We start from the raw sequence: 24,792 nt of genomic DNA on the forward strand, positions 1-24,792 counted from the left end.
TTATAGATACATTTTACCCTATGATCGCTGGAGACAAATGTGAAACCAGTCATATGGCAACAAACTGAAGCATACCTGCAGATTCCTAAATACTCTGAACAAAAATATAAACGCAACGTGTAAAGATTTGTTTCATGAGTTGAAATAAAAGATCCCAGAAATGTTCCATATGTGTTTACATCCCTGTTAGTGAGCATTTCTCATTTGCCAAGATAATCCATCCACCATTGACAGCAGTGGCTGTCAATATCAAGAAGCTGATTAAACAGCATGTTTATTACAAAGGTGCACCTTGTTCTGGGGACAATATAAGGCCACTCTAACATGTGCAGTTTTGTCACACAACACAATGCCACAGATGTCTCAAGTTTTGAGGGAGCGTGCAATTGGCATGCTGACTGCAGGAATGTCCACCAGAGCTGTTGCCAGAGAATTGAATGTTAATTTGTCTACCATAAGCCGCTTCCGTCATAATTTTAGAGAATTTGGCAGTACATCCAACCGGCCTCACAACCGCAGACTACGTGTAACAACGCCAGCCCAGGAATTCCATTCTAGCTTCTTCACCTGTGGGATTGTCTGAGACAAGCCACCCGGACAGCTGATGAAACTTGCACAACTAAATAATTTCTGCACAAACTGTCAGAAACGTCTCAGGGATGCTAATCTGCATGCTCGTTATCCTCACCGGGGTCTTGACCTTACTGCAGTGGGCAAATGCTCACCTTCGACGGCCACTGGAATGCTGGAGTAATGTGCTCTTCATAGATAAATGCCGGTTTCAACTGCACCGGGCAGATGGGAGATGAGATCCTGAGGCCCATTGTTGTGCCATTCATCTGCTTCCATTAACCTCATGTTTCAGGATGATAATGCACGGCCCCATGTTGGAAGAATCTGTACACAATTCCTGGATGCCGAAAGTGTCCCACTTCTTCCCGCCTACATACTCACCAGACATGTCAACCATTGAGCATGTTTGGGATGCTCTGGGTTGACGTGTACGACAACGTTTTCCAGTTCCCACCAATATCCAGCAACTTTGCACAGCCATTGATGAGGATTGAGACAACATTCCACAGGCCACAATCAACACTATGTGTTGCGCTGCATGAGGCAAATGGTGGTCACACCTGATACTGACTGGTTTTCTGATCCACGCCCCTACCGTTTTTTAAGGTATCTGTGACCAACAGATGCTTATCTGTATTCCCAGTCATGTGAAATAGATTAGGGCCTAATGAATGTAGTTCAATTGACTGATTTCCTTATATGAACTGTAGCTCAGTAAAATCTTTGAAATTGTTGCATGTTGCGTTGATATTTTTGTTCAGTGTGCGTTCGTAACCATAAATAATCTACAAGATTAGAGCATTTTTGAATCTACCAATTGCTGCTGAAACGGAGATATGCACATGCCTATATTTTGATGGCTTTCTTTCATTGATTACATTTGAGTCATTTAGCAGACGCTCTGCTAAACCCGTTCTCTCTATATATTATTGAGTCTGTTCGAGAAAATTTGAATTAAAGCTACACACTGTATTTAAAGTGATGGCTTTTGATACATGTACTGAAAACCCCATTAAATGAAAACTCCATGAGGAAATCTGTTGGAAGGCAAGTGGGAGGGTTTTCAGCAGTTAAAAAAAGAAGAAGAAAGGGATGTTTTATTGTCACACACTCAGTGTGCATAAGGGAGCCACCGGTATAAGTCTGAATACCAAAATACTGAGAAGTGCTTAAATCAAAACCGTAGTTCATTTCCTAAATCTGAATCGGGCGGGCCCTTGATGAATAGTCCAAATAATCCAATGTGAGACAGTAACATGACACCTCCACCAAGAGAGTAACACTGACTGATATTCATAAACACATCAATCCTCATGGAGTGGACAGTGGGGTGGGTTGAGCCAAAGGGGTAAAGTAAGCCACCCTTGTTTCTAGGAAACCATACACAAAATAAATAATTAGATCAAATATTATACCAAAAAGAGGTAAGTTAGGTCGAAAAAAACATTTTCACCAAGTTAAATGAATTCATTATGTTAAGAGGTTTCATGATGCTTGTATCTAAAGTAGATAGATACCTTTAAGATTGTTCTAGAAATCAGTTGGGGTCTCTATACACTTCAATATGAGGTCCTAAACCTAGCATGAAAGTGCATCCTGTGTGGGCTAATTAAGTAAGTTGCGCCAATGGCCTTGGGGTGAGTTGAGCCAATGGCCATGGAGTAAGTTGAGCCAATAGCCATGGGGAGAGTTGAGCCAATGGCCATGGGGTGAGTTGAGCCAATGGCCATGGGGTGAGTTGAGCCAATGGCCTTGGGGTAAGTTGAGCCAATAGCCATGGGGTGAGTTGAGCCAATGGCCTTGGGGTAAGTTGAGCCAGTGGCCATGGGGTGAGTTGAGCCAATGGCCATGGAGTAAGTTGAGCCAATAGCCATGGGGAGAGTTGAGCCAATGGCCATGGGGTGAGTTGAGCCAATGGCTTTGGGGTAAGTTGAGCCAATAGCCATGGGGTGAGTTGAGCCAATGGCCTTGGGGTAAGTTGAGCCAGTGGCCATGGGGTGAGTTGAGCCAATGGCCTTGGGGTAAATTGAGCCAATAGCCATGGGGTGAGTTGAGCCAATGGCCTTGGGGTGAGTTGAGCCAATGGCCATGGGGTAAGTTGAGCCAATGGCCATGGGGTGAGTTGAGCCAATAGCCATGGGGTGAGTTGAGCCAATGGCCATGGGGTAAGTTGAGCCAATGGCCATGGGGTGAGTTGAGCCAATGGCCATGGGGTAAGTTGAGCCAATGGCCATGGGGTAAGTTGAGCCAATGGCCATGGGGTGAGTTGAGCCAATGGCCATGGGGTGAGTTGAGCCAATGGCCATGGGGTAAGTTGAGCCAATGGACATGGGGTAAGTTGAGCCAATGGCCATGGGGTAAGTTGAGCCAATGGCCATGGGGTGAGTTGAGCCAATGGCCATGGGGTGAGTTGAGCCAATGGCCATGGGGTAAGTTGAGCCAATGGCCATGGGGTAAGTTGAGCCAATGGTTGAGCCAATTGCAAGTTGAGCAAATTTTCTTCCCAGGCGTAATGCAAGGCATTATCCCTGGGACATGACGTAACTACCAGCTTGGACTATGTTCAAAGTGTTAAAAAAAAGCACAAAGCATTTGTTTGGTGTTAAGCCAGTGTTAAAATATGATTCAAATTATTAAAAGACAAAAAAGTGATTGTGATTGTGGTAATATTTCATTCAGTACAGAAATGTGTAGAAGGCTTAATTTACCTTGTCCCACGGCTAAACGTACCCTATACCCGGACAAGCCATGTTTACATGAATTCTGATTACTTCCAGGAATACACAACATCCTGACATATTGAAGTCAGAAGTTTACATACACCTTAGCCAAATACATTTAAACTGTTTTTCACAATTACTGACATTTAATCCTAGTAAAAATTATCTGTTTTAGGTCAGTTAGGATCACCACTTTATTTTAAGAATGTGAAATGTCAGAATAACAGTATTGCCGAATGATTTATTTCAGCTTTTATTTCTTTCATCACATTCCCAGTGGGTCAGAAGTTTACATATTAGTATTTGGTTGCATTGCCTTTAAATTGTTTAACCTGGGTCAAACATTTCAGGTAGCCTTCCACAAGCTTCCCACAATAAGTTGGGTGAATTTTGGCCCATTCCTCCTGACAGAGCTGGTGTAACTGAGTCAGATTTGTATGCCTCCTTGCTTGTACACGCTTTTTCAGTTCTGCCCACACATTTTCTATTGGATTGAGGTTTAGGGCTTTGTGATGGCCACTCCAATACCTTGACTTTGTTGTCCTTAAGCCATTTTGCCACAACTTTGGAAGTATGCTTGGGGTCATTGTCCATTTGGAAGACCCATTTGCGACCAAGCTTTAAATTCCTGACTGATGTCTTGAGATGTTGCTTCAATATATCCACAAAATTGTCCTACCTCATGATGCCATCTATTTTGTGAAGTGCACCAGTCCCTCCTGCAGCAAAGAACCCCCACAACATGATGCTGCCACCCCCGTGCTTCACGGTTGGGATGGTGTTCTTCGACTTGCAAGCCTCCCCCTTTTCCCTCCAAACATAACAATGATAATTATGGCCAAACAGTTCAATTTTTGTTTCATCAGACCAGAGGACATTTCTCCAAAAGGTACAATCTTTTTCCCCATGTGCAGTTGCAAACTGTAGTCTGGCTTTTTTTATTGCTGTTTTGGAGCAGTGGCTTCTTCCTTGTTGAGTGGCCTTTCAGGTTATGTCGATATTGGACTTGTTTTCCTGTAGATATAGATACTTTTGTACCTGTTTCCTCCAGCATCTTCACAAGGTCCTTTGCTGTTGTTCTGGGATTGATTTGCACTTTTCGCACCAAAGTACGTTCATCTCTAGGAGACAGAACGCGTCTCCTTCCTGAGCGGTATGACGGCTGCGTGGTCCCATGGTGTTTATACTTGCGTACTATTGTTTGTACAGATGAACGTGGTACCTTCAGGCGTTTGGAAATTGCTCCCAAGGATGAACCAGACTTGTGGAGGTCTACAATTCTTTTTCTGAGGTCTTGGCTGGTTTCTTTTGATTTTCCCATGATGTCAGGCACTGAGTTTGAAGGTGGCCTTGAAATACATCCACAGGTACACCTCCAATTGACTCAAATTATGTCAATTAGCCTATCAGAAGCTTCTAAACCATTCCATAATTTGTTTGTTTAAAGCTGTTTAAAGGCACAGTCAACTTAATGTATGTAAACTTCTGACCCACTGGAATTATGATACAGTGAATTATAAGTGAAATAATCTGTCTGTAGACAATTGTTGGACAAATGACTTGTGTCATGCACAAAGTAGATGTCCTAACCAACTTGCCAAAACTATAGTTCGTTAACAAGACATTTGTGGAGTGGTTGAAAAACGAGTTTTAATGACTCCAACCTAAGTGTATGTAAACTTCCGACTGTATATGTAGATATCTTTGTTAGAAAGAGTACTATATTTCCCTTGATGGAGTTATGCTGAATGTAAAAATTTGCTCACCTTACCCCACTCTCCCCTATATAACTTCCCACTAACTGCTTTCAATGCATTGAACAGCAACCACCGAGTCCTGTGTTAGGATAGGAAGCTGGGGTGAAGGAGCTAAATGCTATTCCATAAAGCCTGCCAGTCACGCATTGAGTCGGCTAACTTGATGGATGTGGAGTCACAGAGCATGTTGATTAATTAATCAAGTAAACAGCCATTTGTCTGCCCTAGTCTATCCACCTGATCCCCCTCCACAGGCAGATGAGAGGAGGGTGTTCTGAACACCTGGGCAAATCCAATTTACAGATTCAGTAAAACTAGTCAATCAATCCACCGGGATGGTAAAATACGTCTTTGGCCCTGACGCGTAGACCCACGGTCCTTTTTATAGTTCCCAATAACTCACCTGAGTGACTGGATGTTGATTTATCATACACAGAGAGAGAGAGAGAGAGAGAGAGTGAGATCAGATGGGCCTATGGTAGTCACCCTATTGTGGTGACACTAAGGACGGAATGGGGACGTGAGGTGGAGTGGGGGCAGTCGATGGGGTATATAACCTATTGGGGGACAGAGCAGAGAGAAGACCACTCTCTCCAGACCTCAGGAGGACCCATCACCCACCCAGAAAACCCAGACACAACTGGCCAGTGGAGATGATGTGTAACCTGCTCCTATCATGGACCTTCCTGCTGGTAGCCTCCAGCTCGCTATTGGCCCATCCCATCACAGACTCTGCAGAGATGCCCTACCTGGGTCCTGGTGAGTACCAGATTCTCCACCCTTATAAACATACTCCTCAACAGGCCAAGCTGCTGGGAACGGCTGTTGTACAATGAGGTTATTAGGCAGAGTAGTTCAATAGTCACATATGTAATTAAGGCCTGTGTGAGTCTTAATTAAACTTCAATCTTGAGGATTACAAACAAGTTGTAATCAGTGACCTTCTGTTATGGTATAATTGCTTTGAGACCTGGTTGATTGTGTCTGAGAACTGTCGCAATGTTAATATCGAATGTGCAATATGATGTTTGCTTATGGTGGCAATGTTCCATTCACTTTTAATGCCATCAATGCCATCGCTGCTTCTTAGTTATTAGTCATTAATCATCATGGTTGGACTAACATAAACACAACTGTACCCTTATCATCGATTATTCAGTGGAGAGTGAAGAGCCAGAGTGTACATCTAGACTAGATTGCTGCGTGTTGACTGCGTATTGACTGTGTGTTAACTGTATGCTGACTGTGTGTTGACTGTGTTTTTCTCTGTGCTCAGTATCTCTGGAGGATGGTGGTGCAGGTAGTCCAGACGAGCTGTCTTTCTCTGAGCAGACATACCTGCCCCAGTCTGGCCCTGGACTCAGATACTCATCCTTACTGTCTGGAGAGCTGAGCAGAGATGGTGAGATCACACAAACTAGTTGGACTCCTGCCTCAACAGTTACATCATAAATGTATAGTCTGTGATGCTTCAATTCAAGAGAAATATTACAACACATCCTCTCTCACCCTTCGTCTCCCTCAGGTCTCAGTGCAGCTGGACTACTACCAAGACAGATGAAGACAGATGTGAGTTTTTAAACTAATAGACGATAAGACGCATATATTGAGAAACGATCATGTTTTGTTTTGGGAACACCTGTTTCATGACTCATGAAGTACTACAGCTGTAATTCTTCTCTGTTTCAGGTGTTGCTGGAGAAACAGAGTCACCTAAGTCCCGTCAGTCGCTTCTTTGGCATCAGGAAGCCATTCAGAAAGAGAGGAGGCAACTCAGAGTGTTTCTGGAAGTACTGTGTCTGACACAGTCAACCGTCCTTAGCGAAATGCATTCCCACCGTACACTATGACAAAGCGATGGGGCTTGTACTGAGACACAACCCCTCTATTGCACACGAAAAAGCATACACATACGCACATTTGTAGATTCACACACACACACACACACACACACACACACACACACACACACACACACACACACACACACACACACACACACACACACACACACACACACACACACACACACACACACACACACACACACACACAGAAACACATGAATGCACACAGGAAGGCACACATACACGGATGCTGCACACAGACAGTGATGGACTGAATCGATATCCCACAGGTTGCTATATTCTACAGTAGGGTTGAGGACTGTTTAGTTTTGATGCTGTTCTCTATATTTCCCTGTCATGCCTGTATGTTTAAAATATAACTGTTTGATGTTGCAACGTGAGCAGGATGAAGAACTAAATGGCTGTATATTCAACAGAAATAAAATCATCTATTTGGAAAAGCTTCTGGTTGGATGCCTGGTCCCCGAAAAAATGTCTGTTTTTAAAAGAGATTTGAATTGTTTTTCGACATTCAATGACTCATTGAACTACCAAATGCAATTACGCACCGTCTCATGTGACAAAATAATAATTGAAAAGAGATGTAAGAAGAACATGGGATAATATCTACATTAGTCTTTATTTCAATCATAAGTGTATGTGGTTCAGTGTAGAAGACATGCAAATAAGTCCTACTGTTTACTGTAGTTCTGAGAAGCAGATATGTAGAATATCAGATGAATTAGTAAATGATACGGAGGTATAATCTCATTGTGTTGCAAGGCAGTCCATCGATCCTGGAAACAGTCCATCCACTCCATTGGAAAAGCAGATATAAACTACTGGAACCAAGACTCAAAAATAACTGATGTTGACACAAGATGGAGTGTTGGAACACAACTAACAAAATGACAGGTAACGAAAATGTACGCTTAATCCGGTATGAACTAATGTATATCATTTATTATACAATACACAAAGTTCACCAATTCTACAGCACAAAGGCAGAGTCAAAATGAACAATGACTCAATAATTCATGCCTTCTGGGATTGCTTTAAAGTCCATAAGTTATGGGCGGAGCTAGAAAGTGGAAAGTTGTCTGTCAGGAGTTTTACAATGTAAATGTACTTTGAATCTGTCTATCTGCATATCTCAAGACATGGTATATGACGGTGCGGTGAGATACCCAATAGGTTGGACCATACTTTTCTCGTCAATCATTTTGAAAAAAAAAACCCATTTACTTAAGAACTGGGAATCAAATGATCCTTCATCGTTAAGACAGTGGAAGAATCAAATGCATTAATATTTAAATATTGAAAATGTGTGGGCGATAGAGAAAAACAGAACAGCATTTGAGGCCATACGGCATAGAGTCTTACAAGCACTGGAGATAGATGCAGAGGGAACATGTGGGTCTGGGTGGGTGTGATGTCGTTGATGTTTGTGTGCGTCTGTCTGTTGTCCTTTGACTGTATATGTTGATATGTTTTTTTTTAAAGGGAAACAAATGAAAAGCAGGTTGAGACTTTGTTGTAGACTTTCTGGACAACAGAAAGGTGAAGAGGTGGAGGGAAGAATGGAGGGAGAGAAGGAGAAAGAGACATTCTAAGAGAGAGAGAGATTGTGAGCAGGAGAGAATATGAGAGAGAAACAGAGAAACAGAGACAGAGAGAGAGAGAGAGTCATTAACAGTAATTAAAATCAAGATCCTCTTTAATATGCATGGTGGTTGGACCACTTACAAGTACACATTACATAATACAAGTACAGCATTAATATTATTTGTTGTTATGTTTGTCTTTCTGACCTGCTGCTAGAGAAAGGCCTTTTGTATATAGAGACACCCAGCCTTGGGAGATCTCTCTTCTGCTAAGCACTGTGCCATGCATCATCCTCACTGGTTGGCTCCAGCATGGCCCCATCTTCACCTGCTGGCACCAGAGAGCCCACTGACTGGAGGAGCTCTAAAAGCTATGAGAGAGGCAAAGACAGCAAGGGAGGGAGGGAGAAAAGAGGGAGGGGGAGTATGGGGGGGAGTATGGGAGTATGGGAGGGAAAAAGAGGGAGGGGGAGTATGGGAGGGAGTTAAGAAGGGAGGGGAGGAGTATGGAGGGAGTAAAGAGGGCAGAGGGGAGAATGGGAGGGAGTTAAGAGGGGAGGGGGGAGTATGGGAGGGAGCAAAGAGGGGGGGTATGGGAGGGTGTTAAGAGGGGAGGGGGGAGTATGGGAGGGAGTTAAGAGGGGAGGGGGGAGTATGGGAGGGAGTAAAGAGGGGAGGGAGAGTATGGGACGGAGTTAAGAGGGGAGGGGGAGTATGGGAGGGAGTTAAGAGGGGAGGAGGGAGTATGGGAGGGAGTTAAGAGAGGAGGGGGGAGTATGGGAGGGAGTATTGGAGGGAGTTAAGTTAGGAGGGGGGAGTATGGAGGGAGTTAAGAGAGGAGGGGGGAGTATGGGAGGGAGTTAAGAGAGAAGGGGGGGAGTATGGGAGGGAGTTAAGAGAGAAGGGGGGGGAGTATGGGAGGGAGTTAAGAGAGGAGGGGGGAGTATGGAGGGAGTTAAGAGAGGAGGGGGGAGTATGGAGGGAGTTAAGAGAGAAGGGGGAGTATGGGAGGGAGTTAAGAGAGAAGGGGGGGAGTATGGGAGGGAGTATTGGAGGGAGTTAAGAGAGGAGGGGGGAGTATGGGAGGGAGTTAAGAGAGAAGGGGGGAGTATGGAGGGAGGTAAGAGAGAAGGGGGGAGTATGGGAGGGAGTTAAGAGAGAAGGGGGGGAGTATGGGAGGGAGTTAAGAGAGGAGGGGGGAGTATGGAGGGAGTTAAGAGAGGAGGGGGGAGTATGGAGGGAGTTAAGAGAGGAGGGGGAGTATGGGAGGGAGTTAAGAGAGGAGGGGGGAGTATGGGAGGGAGTTAAGAGAGAAGGGGGGGAGTATGGGAGGGAGTATTGGAGGTAGTTAAGTTAGGAGGGGGGAGTATGGAGGGAGTTAAGAGAGGAGGGGGGAGTATGGGAGGGAGTTAAGAGAGAAGGGAGGGAGTATGGGAGGGAGTTAAGAGAGAAGGGGGGAGTATGGGAGGGAGTTAAGAGAGGAGGGGGGAGTATGGAGGGAGTTAAGAGAGGAGGGGTAGTATGGAGGGAGTTAAGAGAGGAGGGGGAGTATGGGAGGGAGTTAAGAGAGGAGGGGGGAGTATGGGAGAGAGTTAAGAGAGAAGGGGGGGAGATTGGTAGGGAGTTAAGAGAGGAGGGGAGAGTATGGGAGGGAGTTAAGAGAGAAGGGGGGGAGTATGGAGGGAGTTAAGAGAGGAGGGGGGAGTATGGAGGGAGTTAAGAGAGGAGGGGGGAGTATGGAGGGAGTTAAGAGAGGAGGGGGGGGTATGGAGGGAGTTAAGAGAGGAGTGGGGAGTATGGGAGGGAGTTAAGAGAGGAGGGGGGAGTATGGAGGGAGTTAAGAGAGGAGGGGGGAGTATGGGAGGGAGTTAAGAGGGGACCGGGGGAGTATGGAGGGAGTTAGGAGAGGAGGGGGGAGTATGGGAGGGAGTAAAGAGGGGAGGGGGAGTATCGGAGGGAGTTAAGAGGGGAGGGGGAGTATGGAGGGAGTTAAGAGAGGAGGGGGGAGTATGGGAGGGAGTAAAAAGGGAGGGGTGAGTATGGGAGGGAGTTAAGAGAGAAGGGGGGGAGTATGGGAGGGAGTATTGGAGGGAGTTAAGTTAGGAGGGGGGAGTATGGAGGGAGTTAAGAGAGGAGGGGGGAGTATGGGAGGGAGTTAAGAGAGGAGGGGAGAGTATGGGAGGGAGTTAAGAGAGAAGGGGGGGAGTATGGGAGGGAGTTAAGTGAGGAGGGGGGAGTATGGGAGGGAGTTAAGAGAGAAGGTGGGGAGTATGGGAGGGAGTTAAGAGAAGAGGGGGGAGTATGGAGGGAGTTAAGAGAGGAGGGGGGAGTATGGAGGGAGTTAAGAGAGAAGGGGGGAGTATGGGAGGGAGTTAAGAGAGAAGGGGGGAGTATGGGAGGGAGTTAAGAGAGGAGGGGGGAGTATGGAGGGAGTTAAGAGAGGAGGGGGGAGTATGGAGGGAGTTAAGAGAGGAGGGGGGAGTATGGAGGGAGTTACGAGAGGAGGGGGGAGTATGGAGGGAGTTAAGAGAGGAGTGGGGAGTATGGGAGGGAGTTAAGAGAGGAGGGGGGAGTATGGATGGAGTTAAGAGAGGAGGGGGGAGTATGGAGGGAGATAAGAGAGGAGGGGGGAGTATGGGAGGGAGTTAAGAGAGGAGGGGGGAGTATGGAGGGAGTTAGGAGAGGAGGGGGGAGTATGGGAGGGAGTAAAAAGGGAGGGGGGAGTATGGGAGGGAGTTAAGAGAGAAGGGGGGGAGTATGGGAGGGAGTATTGGAGGGAGTTAAGTTAGGAGGGGGGAGTATGGAGGGAGTTAAGAGAGGAGGGGGGAGTATGGGAGGGAGTTAAGAGAGGAGGGGAGAGTATGGGAGGGAGTTAGGAGAGAAGGGGGGGAGTATGGGAGGGAGTTAAGTGAGGAGGGGGGAGTATGGGAGGGAGTTAAGAGAGAAGGGGGGGAGTATGGGAGGGAGTTAAGAGAAGAGGGGGGAGTATGGAGGGAGTTAAGAGAGGAGGGGGGAGTATGGAGGGAGTTAAGAGAGGAGGGGGGAGTATGGAGGGAGTTAAGAGAGGAGTGGGGAGTATGGGAGGGAGTTAAGAGAGGAGGGGGGAGTATGGATGGAGTTAAGAGAGGAGGGGGGAGTATGGAGGGAGATAAGAGAGGAGGGGGGAGTATGGGAGGGAGTTAAGAGAGGAGGGGGGAGTATGGAGGGAGTTAGGAGAGGAGGGGGGAGTATGGAGGTAGTTAAGAGAGGAGGGGGGAGTATGGGAGGGAGTTAAGAGAGGAGGGGGGAGTATGGAGGGAGTTAAGAGAGGAGGGGGGAGTATGGAGGGAGTTAAGAGAGGAGGGGGGAGTATGGAGGGAGTTAAGAGAGGAGGGGGGAGTATGGAGGGAGTTAGGAGAGGAGGGGGGAGTATGGAGGTAGTTAAGAGAGGAGGGGGGAGTATGGAGGGAGTTAAGAGAGGAGGGGGGAGTATGGAGGGAGTTAAGAGAGGAGGGGGGAGTATGGAGGGAGTTAAGAGAGGAGGGGGGAGTATGGGAGGGAGTTAAGAGGGGAGGGGGGAGTATGGGAGGGAGTTAAGAGAGGAGGGGGGAGTATGGGAGGGAGTTAAGAGGGGAGGGGAGAGTATGGAGGGAGTTAAGAGAGGAGGGGGGAGTATGGGAGGGAGTTAAGAGGGGAGGGGGGAGTATGGGAGGGAGTAAAGAGGGGAGGGGGGAGTACGGGAGGGAGTTAAGAGGGGAGGGGGGAGTATGGGAGGGAGTTAAGAGAGGAGGGGGGAGTTTGGGAGGGAGTTAAGAGAGGAGGGGGGAGTATGGGAGGGAGTTAAGAGAGGAGGGGGGAGTTTGGGAGGGAGTTAAGAGAGGAGGGGGGAGTATGGAGGGAGTTAAGAGGGGAGGGGGGAGTATGGAGGGAGTTAAGAGAGGAGGGGGGAGTATGGAGGGAGTTAAGAGAGGAGGGGGGAGTATGGAGGGAGTTAAGAGAGGAGGGGGGAGTATGGAGGGAGTTAAGAGAGGAGGGGGGAGTATGGAGGGAGTTAAGAGAGGAGGGGGGAGTATGGAGGGAGTTAAGAGAGGAGGGGGGAGTATGGGAGGGAGTTAAGAGAGGAGGGGGGAGTTTGGAGGGAGAGGAAGTTTTTTTCCTATGTAACGTCTTTACACAAGCTACAGCCAATAATCCATTTAATTAAGCAGTTCTAATAGACTAAGCACTGTGTTCCATGACATATTAAGCCAGAAACCTTGTTTAATGTCAACCTTGTCCATAAACAAGATTTGAGTCAGGATAAGTTCAGTCTTTGAATCGGTCTGCAACGGCTTGCCATCACATATCCAGAGGGACAGCACCAACAGTCAGCATTCCCAGCTTCATCATCTCTCCATTAGACAACAGTCTATTCTCCTTCTCCATCCTGGACCTGAGAACTGCAGTCATCAGTGGGGACATTGACTGTATTACTCCAGTGACTCAGAACTATAGTACGTGGGACCTCTGTGGATTAGTTCATCCACAGTTTTGACCCCCCCTGGCACCAGCTTGACTGCCTGACGGGCTAGTTTGGGACAGGCCAAGGTCACACAGAAAAATCGGCTGAGTAAGATAGTCAGGTTTTGAGGGGAAATCATTGGGGCAGCAATAGCAAGAGCTGTCATCTCTCTATCTAGTCAGAGCCCCCAGAAAGAAAACAAAATTGCATTTGACTCTTCCCACCTCCCCCACCTTGAATTCTAGCCCCTAGCTTCCAACTGGCCGCAAGTAGAGACAACGAAAAGCCAGAAATTGCTTTATTCCGAATGCAATAATGCAACTAAATCAGATGTTGGACTAATCACACATTAACCTGTACATGTAGTATAATCAACATTTATATGAAATTGTACTCATCCAGCCTACTGACATGTAATCATCCTTTGCTATTCTGTTGTTTTTCCATATGTATTTTTCATCTGTATGTATTGTGATTAGTGAAAAATGAATAGCCTCATTGAGGACATTAAAAGTTTTCTGAATTTGAATCTGAATTTACTGCCTGGACAGTATCTGAGGTAAGATTGCCTTATCAACTGCGACTTGAGGTAAAATACCACATGCGTTTTTATTGCCACATTCTAGTCTACTGAATAGGATGATACTCTTTATGGGTGTGAAGTGAGTATCAGATAGACGGAATGACATTATTCATGATATTACCCATATAACAGTGCATGTCAAATCTGAATTTACAGCACTAACATGATGCAGTGTTAATATATTGCAGAACAATTAGTAGGCATGTAAATAAGCTGGCAGTGGGTGACTACAACAAAATGTGGCTAAAGTACAGGCAGTGGACGATACTGTAGAGGGAAAAGGAGACACAATCAAATGTTGTTTGTTTTCTTCATTTTTTTCTTTTTTTATTATTTTACAGCAGAAAGAATATAAAGCATTCAGAAAACATCTTCCATATTTTAAGGGCATTTCAAAACGTTTTGCATGGCTTCAGCAGCTGAAATCTCGTAATTTTTTACTTTTTTTTTTACATATCCATCGAGTCAGTGACACTTGTACATGCACAATTACAAAAACAAAACTAACAAACCAGAAAGAGGGGGAAGAAAAAGAGGAGAAAGCAATACACATTAGGAGAACGGGAAAAAGGAGTGGTTGAAATAATAGGGGAAGGAGAGAAAGAGAGGGTCACAACAGGGAAAGACAAGAGAGGAAGACAGTTATAGAGGAGAGGAAAATGTATCTAACACTAGTTCACATGCAAAGTGTCGAGGACCCACGACTTTGTTTAAAGAAGGGCCATTTTTTTTCTTCTTGGTTTGGAATTGATGAAAACGTGCAGTTCGGTAAAGGGTGCCATATAATTGCTGTCCATAAACTACTGAATGCTTGTCTTGCAATACTGGCATTTGCATAAGAGTATGTCAACTAAATGTGTCCAATCATCTTCTATCTTCACTAGGTCTATAGGTCTCCACAAAATAATGCTTATTGCTCTGTGTCCACAAGTGGAAAACGTTGTGAGATGGTTTCTGCTCTGTGGTCCTGATGTGCCTACCTTTCAGTAGTTTGGGTGCATTGACAAAGGTAGAGGAGGAAAGCTAGTCCCTCAGGTCAATTAGCAGAGTGTAATGAAGGTAATCAAATCCATATGAAGTGCCTGTTTCTATAGCTAACCTGTCATACCACCCAGAAAATGGCTGTCAGCCATTCCTGAAGGGCTTTTTTTCTGAAACAACTGTCCCTTTAATATCTGGTCATCTTCAACTGCCTCAAAGTCTCAGGAAGACCCCACTCAAATGTTTCAACATGTCATCACCCATATCTTAACCGAGATGAAATGTATAACTGAGAATAACTCGATAGACTATTCGAAGCTGTGTGTGATACTATTACATCGCAAGTCCTTGTTTTACTGAGAAACATCAAGTCAGAGGAGGTCAAAGGTTGAAATGTTACTATACTCATTAGCATAGTCTATAAAAGAAAGTTAAGCATTTCCATTAGACTTCAAGCCATAGTGTCCCATAATGCAAACTCCTTTCTGTCTGAGCTATAGCCAAGACAGAAATAATTGACCGTACTGTCAATTGTGATCAACTTGTCTCAACTATAATTAGCTACACTACAATGATTTGTGTCCCCTATTTTTGATTTAGTGTCCTTACATCTCTCCTCAGTTCAGCTTACTTATCTGAGAGGAAATAGATAACAGTAATGTATCCAGGATCATAGTAATCCTTTGCCTGTCTTGACCAGAAAGCTCTGTTGAGGGGTGTTGCATCTTCCTATCCTACTTCAATACAGTATGTCCTCTCTCTCTGCAGTGAATCACCAATCAGTGTCCTGCTCCACTTCCTCCTCCCCATTTTGGCACCCTGAGTAAAAGACGGAAGGGAGGTGAGCCATTCCCTAGGACTAGGAGCAGGCTAGGAAAATAACACAATGATGAGCTCCATCTGCTGAACTGTGTACAAGTGAGACTGACTGTGCCTTGACATACCTATCTGCATATCTGGATATGTCCAGTGCAGTGTACTGTTGCCTGTGTGTGTGTGTGTATTGTTGTCTAGTATAATACTTGCAGTATACTGCCAAAAGAGTGTCCGAACTGGTCAGGTATTTGAAGTTGAGAGCACACCATCTCTATATCCAAATGAATGAAAAATCAAATGTGTTAAAAAAAAGTTTCAACTTGCTTCTAGAAAAACTTGCCCTCATGCTACCCCTGGAAATATGGTCAGTAAATACTGCAGATTGATCATAGTTTGTATTTTAAGGGTTCTCCTCTTCCCTCCAATCACATGCCCTCCGTCTTTCAGAGTTCTGTGACACGTCAAACCAACGTTCTTCGTTTTACAGAACAGCAAGTCTTTAAAAGTCTAACTACCGATTCTAGAAAAATAAGCATGCTTTGGGTGCAGTTCAGTCACCCAGTTAACTATATCATGCAAGCATAATAAAACCTTCTCATATGGCCACAGCAGTGTATTGGCTGGCATTCTTACCACTACCAGAATGATGAATGCAAGGCAATAAAACCACAGAAGTTATGGAATCTAATTCTCATGGTTTCAACAGGCAGTTCCAATAGAAAATGAAAACGCTTAGAATGTTGACAAGATGGAATGCGCTCCGTGGGGTAAGGGAACACTGTCACTGGACTGATTTTGGTGATGGTTTTGGGTTGATATATTGTATGTACTTGATATACAGTAGTCCTAAAGAATTATGGATCAGTTGCTATTGGTATCTCCAAAGCCATGTTTTCCTCCTTAGGTACCTTGCATGCTTCCTGACATTGGCTTTGTGCGATCAATCAGGATATGATTAGGCACTTTCTACATAAACACTCTGAAAATAGGTTTACATATCAAGTCTCTGTGAAATAAACACAAACATACAGAGAAATAAACCCAGAAGTACAGAAAAACAAAAACATCAGAACAGCCAACGGTGTCTGAGATGCATTTCAGCATTTAAAACAACACAATGTAATTGTCCAATGGCATGTTCTTATAGGAATAGAATATATATCGGCAAAACTGCAAGAACCAGCAGACACTTATGGCCTAGGATTGAATACCATTGGATAGTCTCTATCATGCATTCACAGATACAGTATAATCAACTGGTATCAATGGGTCTGTTCCCACTTCCCACATCTCATTTCATCATCTTTCAAACACTGCCCTCACATACCCCATTATGAACCAGACACATACATTGTATTCTTCCTCGGAAGTTGCTATAATAGTAGTGGTGCATCTTGTTACGCTTACACTCCTTTTGGCTCATTGACTTAGCTGCAACGATCCATAAATGGTTCATGTGTTTCATCATAAAACCCCATCCGTTCTTTTTTGCTGTTGTTGCACTTTCGATTGTTTCAAGTGTTGCTTCTGCAGGCAAATGACTCGTTGACTTTTACAAAGAATGCCAGCGATGCTACACATCATTCACTGTTGGCCACATTACATGTTGACTCTGGTCTGTCCTGACCCTGACAGGCCTTGGTAAAGTTAAGCTTCCAGCCCAAAACGTAAAAACAAACGTCTTGGTGTGTCAGCAGTTGGATATCGTCTATTTCATCACCCGTGAGTTGTCCTATGAAACACATGTTCAATCAACCTCAACTATAAACAACAACAACAAAAAACAGGGCTGAGATTCCCATAGACACGGTTGCCATTTACAATCTTTATATGAACACAATCCATACGAACATGCTAAGAGACATTGACACCACCACCCTTGTCTCATACGGATAACGGATCATACGGCACACCTTTCTTTTGCATTCGAAATGTAACTGACAAAGTGATCCCTGTGTATTTGGTGATGATGGCAACAAAAACAAATCTTGGGTTGTTCTGACGTGCGATAATGGGTGAGAAACAGGAGACTTAAAAGTTGCTGTAGAAATATTTCTCCCTCTGCAATGTGTACCTCTCTATCTGTGATACGCTGCCAGTCGTGATGGGACCTTGTGGTCTTCAATGCTAGTGTCTATTTCATTGTATGATTATCTGTTCTGATAAGATGAACTTAATTCTCTTGTTAAGCAATATAGCATTCACATTACTTGGCACCATTGGCAAAAGATTCTTGGTAGCCCAAAACAAAAATGTAAACATAACCATACATGTCTTAAGATCATTTTGCAGATTTCTCCTATCTCTAAATACATTATATATATTTTTTTTAAACTTTTTAGTATTCGCAATAATGTCATGCTTTAGCAAAATGTTCTTCTCAAGAACAATCAAAATAAAATAAAATACTCTTATAGTGAAATAGTTAGAATCATTTTACAGAGCATAGCCACTACTGCTTTTGTTTAGTGTTTTTTTTTTAACCTTTGTTCATGTTTTTCATGCACATAGCTCATTTTTATCCCAGGTATTTACACTATATACAATCAATACAACCATACTTCTTAGGCATTCAAACAAAACTATACAAATATTCTGTTTTTGTCTCGTACCTGTTTTTGACCCCTTTTTAATGAATAAAATAATATATTTCTAAAATACAATCCCCTTTTGGGTAAATGTTTTTCCCTACGTACCTTCAGCCTTCTTTATATACAGAAACCGCTCAATTGTCAAAAATATGGATTTGTCTAACCCCTATTTTGGGACTAGCTTAGGGACCCCTCGAAGAATCTCTAAGATGTCAAGGCAATGTATGTGATCTTCCCCTCAAAAGCCCTCACAGGCCCTGAAGTTCATTTAAAAAGAACAACAATAACCTTCATGACTGTAATCATTACAACACAAAAGAGGCAAGTTTTCTTTCTTTTTAGAATACCGAGGAAACAAATAAGGCAAATGAAAAAGAAAACAAGAGGACAATATTCAGTAACTAGAGGGTATGAATGACTCTTGGGGAAGTAGGTGGGTACATGGGAGACTCTGTTGCATTTTAACATGAAGACAAACGCAAAACATTGAAAAACAGAGGTTACAGACCTAATTTCAAGCACGCAGGCGAAGACCTTCACCCATAGGCATGCACATTTGATAAAATTGACAACACATCATTTTTTAGGAGACAAGTCAGTTATACCGGTAATGGGTATAAGCACGGAACAGATTCAAGCAAAGAGGAATTAAACATATATTTAAAAAAAAAAAAACACACACCATTGAATCCCCTATCTCTTGCCTCACAGTGCCCCCTAAACGTAGATAACAAAATAAGTCATTATTTTAATAAGCCCCGCCCATTCCTTCTCACACCCCTCCTACATTCATATGCAGCCCCACCCCTTCGGACTGACTGGCGGAGTAGAGCACAGCGTAACAGAAGGACGCTTGATCTATTTCCAGTTACTATACTGAATGTATTCACCGACTGTTGATAGGGAGAGTAAGTTTGCAAATGGATCAATATATTACCGAGAATGTTTGGTTCATTAGATGACATGTTTTCTCCTTCAAATGGATGAATCAGTTCACTTTTTTAAAAAAATGATGAAATACAATTAGAGCCAAGTCCCAATGTGTTTCTGTAATGTTTCCTTATGTTCTGGTTGGCGTCTGTCCTCCATCCTAGCTGTCCTCCATCTTATCCTTTTGGTTTGATCCACTGGTGGCAGGGACCTTTTCCACATGTCCAACATTCCTCTTCCTTTACCATCTAAAAACCTAGACTCCGATACTCCCAAAAAGACAAAGCAATCCATGAAAAAGTGCAAAAAATGTCATGAAGCGAATGTTCTGCCCCCCACAGCTTCTTCTCCTTTAGTTTAGAATTCTACAGAAGAAGTTGCCACTCTCCAACATACACAACGATAGATAAACGTGAAAAATGCTGTTGTTGTTGTACATGTAATCGAAGTGGAATCAGTCACGCTGTCATAGTTGTAATAATAATCGCAGTGTTTTCACTGAACTGTTTATTTTCTTCTCTTGTAAAATGTCTTGGGTACAAAGGGGGGAAAGAAAAGGAGGAGAGTGATGTCACATTGTGAGGGGGCTCTTCTGAGGGTTCTCATGTTCCTTGGCCCTTTTCGATTCGTTCACTCTGAAACACAGACGGAGAGACAGACATCATTTAAACAGGGGTCTATGATCACCGTCACAGATCAGCTCTCACTGGATGGTGATGTACTCTAATGTCTCAAACCATTCCCCTCCCTAGAGGACACCATTCCCCTCCCTAGAGGACACCATTCCCCTCCCTAGAGGACACCATTCCCCTCCCTAGAGGACACCATTCCCCTCCCTAGAGGACACCATTCCCCTCCATAGAGGACACCATTCCCCTCCCTAGAGGACACCATTCCCCTCCATAGAGGACACTATTCCCCTCCATAGAGGACACTATTCCCCTCCATAGAGGACACCATTCCCCTCCCTAGAGGACACCATTCCCCTCCATAGAGGACACCATTCCCCTCCCTAGAGGACACCATTCCCCTCCATAGAGGACACTATTCCCCTCCATAGAGGACACCATTCCCCTCCATAGAGGACACCATTCCCCTCCATAGAGGACACCATTCCCCTCCATAGAGGACACCATTCCCCTCCCTAGAGGACACCATTCCCCTCCCTAGAGGATACCATTCCCCTCCATAGAGGACACCATTCCCTCGAGAGAGGACAAGAGACATGGAGATCGACACAGCCCTCGTCAACGGGAGCTGGTGCTGGTCTGGAAAGAAAACACTGATTAATCTGACAACTATCAACATTGATAAAGACTTATTTGGATTAGATCTCATTCAGTCTAAATGAATATGTTGAATCCCTAAGTCTTACAGCTCACTGAACCCATTCATTCAATACAGGTCAACATTGAAACTTGAAAACGATTCTTAAAGCAGTTTGATTTACTTTTAGACTCTTGAGAATATAATGTGATTGAAATAAGGTGTCTCGATAATGTAACTCTCTCCAAAACAAATCTCAAGAGAGGAAACAGTCCCTTGACAATTCCACCAAATATTTGTTGGGCTGAAAGAGACCATCAAGGCAGGCAGAGGTTAACAAATTGGTTTGTATCTGGAACATTGCTATGCACCAAATAAATTACTTTATCACTCCAGAATTGTGTTTAAATGAGTTTAATCAGAGGACTGTATTATTGTGTCTATCACTAAATGATGAACTACTAACACAATTGAAAATGTAACGCATTCAATTTGCGAAAGAGGAGAACATGTAATAGATATTTTTTAGACAAAAATATCCTATCCAAACTTGTATTGTGTTTGTATTGCATTATGTCTACTGGGAAGTGACATTACCTTGGCATTCCACTTGTGAACCATGTCCAAACTGAGCCAGAGCCAAACTGACGGCTCAGTAAACACCACACCTAATCAGTGTGTACAATGGACTCAGTAGATCTCACTGTACTGTAAGTCATTAGCCAATTACTGTGTTATATCATAATCAATATACCTATTGGCCCTTGGTGCTTGTACTGCTGACCACAGGAACAGTGGGACTGGTGTATTTGCTCTGCCTGGCTTTACCTTCTATACTGCTTCTGAGAAAAGTCTTCTCATATACATTTAGGATGAGTGGACAATGAGTGGATAGAACCAAGGTAATGTCCATTTTTTACGACTGAGGACCAGTTTGCAAACAAGTGTTTTAATTTGTACTTTTAAATGCTGCCCTCTGGGAATACATTGTGCATATTGTTGTATATGTTTTTTACCCAAATAAATTCAATTCAGAATGCGTTACATTTCACATGGGTTTAGACGTGTATCAACCCGAATGTCCTTTAACTCTACAGAGCTCAGCGGTGAGCCCCCACCCACAGTGCTATTTATGTAGGTTTAGTGATTCTCAGTGTGCTACTTCCTCTTCCTCTTCCCCTGGGGTGTGAATCCATTACTGGTACCACTCCTGCTGTTCTAACTCCCTGGAGGTGCATGGCAGGGACTCCCCATTGTTTGCTTGGTACTGCTAGTCTGACCTATTTGTGCTATCACAGCACTGTAACCCAGATCTTAACAAACATGCATGCTATCGCACCTTCATAGTACTGAAGCTACCTCACCTGCTCTCAAAGCACAGTAACCCATTCCGTACAGTAAGGATGTCTCAGATACAGAGGAAGTTAAGTTATCAGGGGTATGGCCTTATCAACCTAGCAATTTGTCATATAGAGATTGTGCTGATATATTACAATGAATTGATTCTCACAATGAATTGACTCTCACAATGAATTGATTCATACATTCAAAATTCCCCCTTGTCTAAGAAGGTGAACTACATTGTTTGTGAGTCATAAAGATGATGACGCTGATGATAACCGTCACATACTGTCGGTATTTTTGTCAATATGCCCGAAGACTTTCCGGGGGAGTAGTGGGACAGACAAACCGTTTCCACCCATGAAGAATTTCTTCAATATTTTCAGTGATGACGCAAGTGTCATTGAACCAGGCCTGAAATAGTGACAGATATCAATGCGATGCCGAAGGGAGCTCGTACAAGACAGTTTTGACAGTTTGAGTGAACAAAACCGAAGGGGATCAAGCCCTCCCTCAACTCTGTCATGTGGGGCACAACAGGACAGACAGTAAGACAGACAGCTGTTTGGTAGAAAACATCCGGTCCATAGCATGCCTGGGGGTACATGTTAAAGAGCAAGGCCCATAGAGGCATGCAACATAGAGAAAACCACCTTCCGTTCTGTAAATAGGCATTTTCACAACCACATCAATAAAACAGAAGAACAATTCAACTCCTTTCCAGAGAAGAGAAAGAGGTGCCTGTTAAGTGTTGCAGTGGCATAGTCATTCATAAGCGGTGGTTAGTTGGTTTAATAAGAGTAAAGTTACGCCTGCTCTGACTCTGAGCTTCGCAGTCAGTCCACCTGTGGCTCCAGTAGGCAGCCATCATGCAAGCAGGCATCAAGCAACAGTGATGGACAAGATACAGGGAGGGGGAGAGAGAGAGAGAGAGAGAGAGAGAGAGAGAGAGAGAGAGAGAGAGAGAGAGGTTGAGAGGGAGGGAGAGATGGATGGAAAGAAAGTGAGAGAGAGTGAGAGAGAGACAGAGAGGAGGTCAAGGACTCAGGATATATAACTGTATTGTTAGAGAGAGAGAGGCAGAGACATACAGTGTAGACGAGGAGGAGAGAAAGAGAAGGACGAACTGAGTTGCTGAGGCTGCACTCACCCGCTTGAACAGTCTATGGTCCATCAAGGGGCTTCGCATAAAAAGCAAAACAATACCAGACAGCTATTAGCACACAGTAGGCACTGTGAGGGAAGGAATTGGGGCGAGGAGAAGAGAGGTGGGGGCCAAATACAGTGGAGGGGAAGAGGGGGGTGTCTGAAGTGTTGTATATAACCCACCTAGACCTTTTATCAACTCCAAAATAAATAAAATAGACAAATGAAAACAGAGAACTGTCCCTCTCATCTGTGCAGACTCCTTCTCGCCATCTAACGTGTAGTGAACCATTCATTTATCTTGCAAATCCCTACACTGAAAGAAGGTATGTATTTGGTAGTGTGTGTGTGAACATAACAAACATATTTGGAAACCCATAGGAGTTAGGGTTGTGGGTGGGGCTTACCTGTGGCGGCAGCGGCGTAGAAACCGCATGATCTTCCTGGCAGCCTGATCCTGCCTCTTGGAGAGCAGACTACTTCTACAACACACAAGACAAGAGGGAACACTGGCTTTTGAGAGGGTCCACAATATTAAAAGATACTGTGGCTGTTTGAGGCTAGTGTAGTTTCACAATGCTTGTGCTCTTTTTCAACCACGCTTTTAACCTTGACTTCAGGAGATTCTGTTATAGCATGGATACTATCCTCTCCGGGGAAACTCAAGAGCCTTGGTGTCTTCATCAATGTAAAAGATATTTACAGAAGTCGTATGTTCAAAATCTCAACCAATTACGCATGAACACAGAAGGCCACTACGATTCTAGGGACTGCAAATGGGACTGCAGTCGTTCGTTATGAATTGATTTCCCCAAGTGAAGTCTGCAAGGTTAAAGTGGCAGTCAGCAGTTGCCTTCTCCCTACCCCCGTTCCATAAAAAAGCTGAGGGATGGGGCTGAAGAAATGTACCACTCTCAAATTCATAGACGGAGCTACGGGTCTGACCAAACCCTTAGTATCAAAATATTACTTTTGAGGGGATATAGAGTTTGTTAAAATGTACTTTGTTTACAGACATTGGCATAAAATAAGCTTATATGTTGGGTTCTGATGGGGTACGGCAGTTGAACTAAGCTCATGAGGCATTTATAAGTTCTATTCTTTAAGAACCATGGGTACATATCATTCATTTATAAGTTATATTCTTTAAGAACCATGGGTACATATCATTCATTTATAAGTCCCAAAATAGATGTAACAACTGCAGACTGCCGCTATCCTGTAATGAGGCCCGCCTCCTGTATGTGTGTATTACTGTGTGTGTATCTGAGTGTGTGTCAATGCGTTTAGCTACTTGAGTTTATGCTGCTGTATGTGTGTATTACTGTGTGTGTATCTGAGTGTGTGTCAATGCGTTTAGCTACTTGAGTTTATGCTGCTGTATGTTCGTGTGTGTGTGTTATTTAATCAATAAGGCATGAGGGGGGGTTTGTGGTATATTGCCAATATACCATGGCCAAGGGCTGTTCTTAAGCACGATGCAACGCGGAGTGCCTGGATACAGCTATTAGCCGTGGGATATTATATACCACAAACCCCTGAGTTGCCTTAATGCTATTATAAACTGTTTACCAACATAATGGGATTATAATTAGATTATAATTAAAATAAATGTTTTGTCATACGCGTGGCTGTCAGCCAATAGGCATTCAGGGCTCGAACCACCCAGTTTATAATGTGTATTTAACTACCTGAGTTTGTGTTGCTGTGTTTCAGTGTGAGTGTGCTACTGTGTGTGTGTGTGTTGTTGTGTGAGTGTCACGGATCCCCCCAGTACTACTGCTCATTCTGTTCACCAGTTCCGGAGGTCGACGTCACCGGCCTTCTAGGCTGCACTGAACTGTGTCATTACACACACCTGTCCCCTATTCCGACTGATTAGTACTTGCATAAATGTGCCCTTTGTTTCTCCCATTGGGCTGTCGATTATTGTTCTCATGTCCGTTGGCCGTGTGAGTACCTATGCGTTGGTGCAGCTGTTATGCTGCGTGCTTTATAGATTGTGTATTACGGGTATCGTTCCGTGTTGTTCATCAAGGTTTACCCTCTCTCTTTTGTTTGGGTACAGCCCAGTGTTTTGTATACGTGTTTGTTTTGGGTGTATTAAAAACCCCTATTGTGTATTCCTGCAACATCCTTTATACCAGCGTGACAGTG

The 24,792-nt window shown here is 44.1% G+C and overlaps 2 protein-coding genes across 10 annotated transcripts in view; one reads left to right on the plus strand and one right to left on the minus strand.

Annotated features, from left to right (window-relative positions):
- Window positions 1–5,513: 5,513 nt before the first annotated feature.
- On the plus strand, window positions 5,514–7,038 carry LOC110492908 (urotensin-2-like). The gene is made up of 4 exons (XM_021567370.2): window positions 5,514–5,809; window positions 6,327–6,452; window positions 6,576–6,619; window positions 6,740–7,038. The coding sequence occupies exons 1-4, from the start codon at window positions 5,704–5,706 to the stop codon at window positions 6,851–6,853; spliced, it is 390 nt and encodes a 129-aa protein (XP_021423045.1). The 5' UTR covers window positions 5,514–5,703; the 3' UTR covers window positions 6,854–7,038.
- A 6,824-nt stretch (window positions 7,039–13,862) lies between these two features.
- The window catches only part of LOC110492148 (calmodulin-binding transcription activator 1), a 499,040-nt gene continuing 488,110 nt past the window's right edge, over window positions 13,863–24,792 (minus strand). For 5 of the 9 annotated variants that reach the window (XM_036947094.1, XM_036947088.1, XM_036947092.1 and 2 more), the window contains 2 exons: window positions 23,043–23,117; window positions 13,863–22,670 (listed from right to left, as the gene is read on the minus strand). In XM_036947094.1, coding sequence (XP_036802989.1) covers window positions 22,526–22,670; window positions 23,043–23,117 — 220 coding nt within the window. In that variant the 3' untranslated portion in view covers window positions 13,863–22,525. The remainder of the gene's footprint in view (window positions 22,671–23,042; window positions 23,118–24,792) is intronic. The other 4 variants (XM_036947091.1, XM_036947089.1, XM_036947093.1 and 1 more) reach the window with 2 other exon arrangements.

The sequence above is a fragment of the Oncorhynchus mykiss genome, chromosome 16 (assembly GCF_013265735.2).
Source record: "Oncorhynchus mykiss isolate Arlee chromosome 16, USDA_OmykA_1.1, whole genome shotgun sequence".
NCBI classification, from domain to species: Eukaryota; Metazoa; Chordata; class Actinopteri; order Salmoniformes; family Salmonidae; genus Oncorhynchus; species Oncorhynchus mykiss.

Bases quoted from the DNA above. Each gene is read 5' to 3' on its own strand.
- LOC110492908 (XM_021567370.2), top strand. From the start codon at position 5,704: ATGATGTGTAACCTGCTCCTATCATGGACCTTCCTGCTGGTAGCCTCC. The intron at 5,810-6,326 runs GTGAGTACCAGA...CTCTGTGCTCAG, and splicing joins GATGCCCTACCTGGGTCCTG to TATCTCTGGAGGATGGTGGT. The intron at 6,620-6,739 runs GTGAGTTTTTAA...TCTCTGTTTCAG, and splicing joins CAAGACAGATGAAGACAGAT to GTGTTGCTGGAGAAACAGAG.